Source organism: Schistosoma mansoni, chromosome 2, assembly GCF_000237925.1.
Source record: "Schistosoma mansoni strain Puerto Rico chromosome 2, complete genome".
NCBI classification, from domain to species: domain Eukaryota; kingdom Metazoa; phylum Platyhelminthes; class Trematoda; order Strigeidida; family Schistosomatidae; genus Schistosoma; species Schistosoma mansoni.
Window position 1 is genome coordinate 33,089,653 of NC_031496.1, and position 5,902 is coordinate 33,095,554.

Consider the following 5,902-nt stretch of genomic DNA (forward strand, 5'->3'; position numbering starts at 1 on the left):
GACCACCATGGAAAACCTGGAAGCACTGGACGGCCGTTTCGTCCTATTATGGGACTCCTAAGCAGTGCGCATCCACGATCCCGCACTCGCGAGATTCAGACCCAGGACCTAGCAGTCTCGAGCCAGTGCCCTTAACCGATAGACCACTGAGCCAGCCGGAATCCAACGGTGTTAATGTCTAACTTCAACCAGTCTACGATTTTGAGCTACCGTTCACCAATTGTCTTCAGTGAGTTGATATTTCTACAACAGTCTTGGTAGAACTCCACTGGCCACTGCTTCCCACTAGAACTTAAGGAAATATCTCTTGAAGTCAGTCACTGCTGAGGAGTCCCATAATAGGACGAAACGGCCATCCAGTGCTTCCAGGTTTTCCATGGTGGTCTAGCTTCAATTGACTCATGATTTCAACAGTGAAAATACTAAATTCTCTACAAAACCTCCTCTGATCTCTTATAACAATCAAACAATTAAGCTCGTATGCTGTGACCTATTCTTTTATGAATCTATTATGGTAAACAAACGAAATATATCACAAGCAGTCTCATCAAATATCATTCACAGTCAACAAAATTGAGGGGATCCTTTCAACAACGCAAAAACCAGATTGTTTTATTTCAGAATATGTGACATATATACACACATACATACATACAAACATACATACATACATATAGAACTAGAAAAGAAGGCTCTGGACAGAGTGAGTTGGAGAATGCTGGTCGGCGGCCTATGCTCCATTGGAAGTAACAGGCGAAAGTAAGTAAGTAAGTAAGTATACATACATACATACATATAAATCCACATACTTGGAAGTTTTTCAGGTAGATCTTCTTTTTCTGGAAGTAAATCAATATATTGTGATGCATAACGTATTACATCTTTTAGTTTACCATCTTCATCTAATTTCTTTTGTTCAATAATAAAACGCATTTGTATTGCTGGTGAAATATTTGGTTCTTTCATATTATATAAATGAAATTTTCCATTATCTGATTGAAATTCATATGTATCAGCTAGATATGATAATGGCATAGGATAACCATTTATATAACGTGTTTCAACACCAGCACATGTATTTGGTGGACTTGGATAAATTTGTTCACCTGTTTCTTTATCTAATAATAGATGTAAATTTTAAAAAAATGTTATTAGAAGATATTAAGATCATGAGTCAATTGTGGGATTCCTCAGTGGCAGTGCGCATCCACAATTTCACCTCGAGAGATTCGAACCCAGGATGGGATCGCTGAGGAGTTTCAAAATAGGATGAAACAACCGTCCAGTTCTTCCAGGTTTATCTATGGTGGTCTAGCTTCAATTGATTCATGATTTCAACTATTGAAATTACTATAATATTCACAAAACCCCCTTCTGATATGAAATATTGATTGATTATTTTTTCACCAATTTAATTATTATTCGTAATCCACATGAATGATTGACTTTATCTAATTGAAAGCGTGAGTCAATCGAAGCTAGATCACCAGGGAAAATCTGGAAGCACAGCTCTAAGGCCGTTTCGTCCTATTGTGAGACTCCTCAGCAGTGCGCATTCACGATCCCGCACTCGCGATATTCGAACCCAGAACCTACCGGTCTCGCGCCAGAGCACTTAACCGATAGACCACTGAGCCGGCCGGAATCCAACGGTGTTAATGTCTAACTTCAACTGATCCACGAAGTTGAACAAACTTTCACTAATTGTCTTCAGTGAGTTGATATCTCTCAACAGACGTGGTTTGAACTCCACTGGTCATTGCTTCTCACTAGAATTGGATTTACCTCTAGAAGTCAGCCACAGACTTTGTCTACACAATCACTAAAAAATAAAGAACATTAAACAAATGTTTCATCCTATTGTGAATCTGCTCAGCAGAGAGCATCCATAACTCTGTCGAGGATCGGGGACTGGACATTAAGAACTCTCGGATAAGGCCTATCCTTTAGGACCGCCGCGGTAGCTACCAACGGTTTAAATCTCCAACTTCCATCAGCCATCTTACAATGGTGGCTAATCGCCTGATATCTAAAAATCTTTGAATAACACTTCTCAAAGTATCATTCCCGGAACTCCAGGAATTATTTGACAAAATTAGTCAGTACTGAGTATATGATAAGTCATCAAAATAAACAAGCTGACTATTTATCATTCACCTTAAACAAAGTGACTAATACAAACCTAACTTCATTCAAATTAGTGTGTTTTGTCATGTGATATTATTGAGAGATCCTATCATAACAGTAATGAAATTGAATATGGTTGCTACTCAGTGAATGATCCATTGTATATATAACAGTCCTACACTGATTCGGTCACAAACTCAAATAATGTAAATGTAACATCTTGAACTGTAAAACTTTATAACGCCCCCATAGATAGAATCAGTTTTCTCAAGATTATAGTTAAGCCTAAATGACCTTTACGAACTATCATGAAACATAAGTAGAAGGTTCTCTGTTGACTACTTTCAATTACCCTATATACCCTGGTAGCGTGCTTGAATATCTGGGTTACTTGATCCCCCCTAACATCTTGATATCTCAATAAGTTATCTAATTTTGTTTGTTTTAATATATCATTTTGACTATCAATCGCCTAACCTATTAATGAAAAATTTACAAGCTTTCACTGAACAGCTTTCAAAAAAGTACAATCAGAGACATTGTGATTGCTGGCGATATGCATTGAATGAGAACAAACGTTATTTAGATGTTGATTGACTTGACTGCTAGTTTCTATCTGGTGAACACACAATAGTTGTTGTCAGGATCGATCAAGAAATAAGAAATGGAAACTTGTTGAAATAATGTGTGCTGAGAATGAATCTCTACAAGCTAACTAAATAAAGAATCATCATTCTTAAAAGATCTCTTTAGAGAGAATATATATATATGCATTCTATTCATTCACTTACGTTTTAAGAAAACCGTTAATGTTTTATTATCATTCTTAGAAACTTTCAATCGTCCATCTTCATCTAGACCTTCGATTACAACTTCATAGTCTTTTCCATCTAAAATATAGATGATGAAAAAAGAATTAGAGATTAACTACAAATTTCTAATTTTCATAGTTGAAATCATGAGTCAAATGAAGCTAGACCACTATGGAAAACCTGGAAGCACTGGACGGCTTTTTCGTCCTAATATGAGACTCCTCAACAGTGCGCATCCATGATTCCGAACTCGTGAGATTGGAACCCAGGACCTACCAGTCTCGCACCGGAGCACTTAACCGATAGACCACTGAGCCGGCATCCGATGGTGTAAATGTCTAATTTCAACCAATCCATGATGTTTGAGCAACCGTTCGCCAATTATCTTTAGTGAGTTGATATCTCTACAACAGACTTGATTGAACTCGACTGGTCACTGCTTCCCACTAGAACTCAAGGAAACATTCCTTGAAGTCAGTCACTAGTGAGCATATGATTTCTAATTGCACAAAGAAACGACTTATGTACAGATTCATTTGATATTCTATACTTGTTACTTCCTATTGATGTTTATGACTACAATTGATCAGTTCCTTATTAGTATATGTCCTAGAGTGAACATCAAATCTGAGATGTAAGCACATTCAGCTGATGAATCTCAAATAAGACGAAACACACGTCATGGATTCCACTGCTAGTCATTATCCATCTTTGCATATAAAACAATTTATGTGTGTTTAGAATTACCACAGTAATAACAAACTTACCAATTTCATAATCTTTATTCCCTCCATATACAACATCATCTGTTGATCCTGTAGGAGTTTCACCAGTGATAATAAAATCAAACGATGGTGAATAAATTTTTTCATTAGGTCCTAATAAACCAATATCAGTTATAGTTGAATCTATTGCACTATCATTGGATACAATACATCTTCCTATTAATCCAGCTGATAATAAACGTAGATTTCCAATAATTAATGTATTACCACCAGATCCTTTGACATTGATATAATCTTTAGCTAATACAGATGTATCTATTGGTGTACCATCACGACGTTTAATTTCCCAATTATAATTTAAATTTTCAACTTGAGTTTGATTGATAGAATCTAGGATACAAAAACAAAAACAAATAGACTGTAATGATCATTCAACCCGTTAAGTTACGATGCAGAGATCCACTCCTGAGATTTTGAATTGAAAGTGTTGGAGTGATCCAGAAAACAACTCGCAATGGACAAGAAAGGCTCAGGAAGCACTAAGAAACATTTTATCCAACCAGCGTTCACTGGAAATTTTGCCAGAATCAACACGACAGTGAAAAGTTACGTAGAAAGTTTCTGATTGGCTGTTTACTATACTGCTACTATGTTTAGCAGTGTAACAGTTCACATACAATTGAGCTTGTTTACATCTAATTTGGCTAAGCTCTTTTGTTAACTTATTTAACGGACAGTGTCATTCGTACAACAACAACAACCTATATATACTATTGTACCTTTATTATGTACACTTGAGCATTGCTTACTGCCTACTCATATATTCATTCTGCTAGCCTTACTATTAACCGCTTAATTGATTCGATGATTCATGCATTTCCATTTGCATATATATGTACATCTTAATCTTGTCTACTGTACTGTACTCGCTTACTCGGTCGACTGATCTCTCGCTCATTCGACTCTCACACTCACTCATCTGATTTACGGCACTACTCTTTCATGCTTGCTTAACGTGCCTGTAAATTTTGGATATCTGTGTGTGTGGTCCAATAATAAACGCAATCAACCCTTCGTATTCCCCTTCTGATTTATACACTGTTAGGACGTTATCGAGTAACGGTTATCAGGACGAACAATATATATATAAAGTTTAAGGATAATATCGAATATCGACCACCACAGCAGCATTCCAGAATTTTCGTGAAAACTCAAGGACTTCTAAAAGACTATAAAAAGAACCTTGTGTTTTCTGTACATGAATGAACCTTTGGAGTAAAATGCTTCTCCCATATTTTTTTACGTCCTTTCTCTCGTGTTCAAGTGGCTGTGCAGATTTAGCTTGGGGGGTTATGAGAATAGCTTAGGAACCGAATATAACGTTCAATTAGCAAGACTTATCAGAAAGATATCTCAGTGTTTACAGATATCTTCTATTGTGGTTAAAGTATACAACCAAATCTTAGCTCACCTAGTTCAAACAAGCTGAGAATCCAGTAATATCTATTCATTTTCAAGAATATTACTTACTTACTTACACCTGTTACTCCCAATGGAGCATAGGCCGCCAACTAGTATATTTTCAATAATCTACCTTGTTAGTCATATTGTAATATGTCAAAAGAAATCAATTAAGTGAGAGAAAAGACATTATGGTTAATCTTATGAACTCTACTTACCGTAAACTTGACAAGTTAAAGTAACTGTTGATCCTACTGGACTAATAACTGCACCATCTTTTACTCCATCTACAGAAGCATATAATCGATGACCTGAAACAATCAGAAAAACGAAATAAAATATGAAGTATTTCATAAAGCTGATCTTCTATTCAAAGGTCATCATGAAGAATTCAAGCTGTTACATTCATAATATAAGCAAAGCTTATTATACTGTCAAATGAAGTAAGTTCATTTTATTCCGTTTCCTCTAATGCGTTTATCAATCGTATACCAAATTAATAAAAAAGATTGACTTTCATTGATTTATTTTATAAAATAATATTTGTACTACTATATCTGATATAAGAACATTACTCAGTTACTTACAATACTTAAGCCTATTACCCCTCATGGAGGAGCAGAGGCCATCTACCTGTATTCTCCATCACACTCTGTCCTAGACAATCGTTTCCAGATATTTCCAGTTGCTATTCATCTTTTTCATGTGTTCTTTTGTCCTTTACTTTTCCGTTTCCCTTCAGTAGTCCAAGTTAGCACCCGCCTCATGATACAGTTT

General features: G+C 35.9%; 1 protein-coding gene across 1 annotated transcript in view; it reads right to left on the bottom strand.

The window, feature by feature from the left end:
* The window catches only part of Smp_208030 (hypothetical protein), a gene marked incomplete at both ends in the record, with an annotated part of 104,256 nt that extends 98,777 nt beyond the window's left edge, over window positions 1-5,479 (bottom strand). Inside the window, 4 exons of the mRNA XM_018796422.1 lie at window positions 810-1,118; window positions 2,919-3,017; window positions 3,707-4,054; window positions 5,344-5,479. Coding sequence (XP_018650636.1) covers window positions 810-1,118; window positions 2,919-3,017; window positions 3,707-4,054; window positions 5,344-5,479 — 892 coding nt within the window. The remainder of the gene's footprint in view (window positions 1-809; window positions 1,119-2,918; window positions 3,018-3,706; window positions 4,055-5,343) is intronic.
* Between the last annotated feature and the right edge of the window lie 423 nt (window positions 5,480-5,902).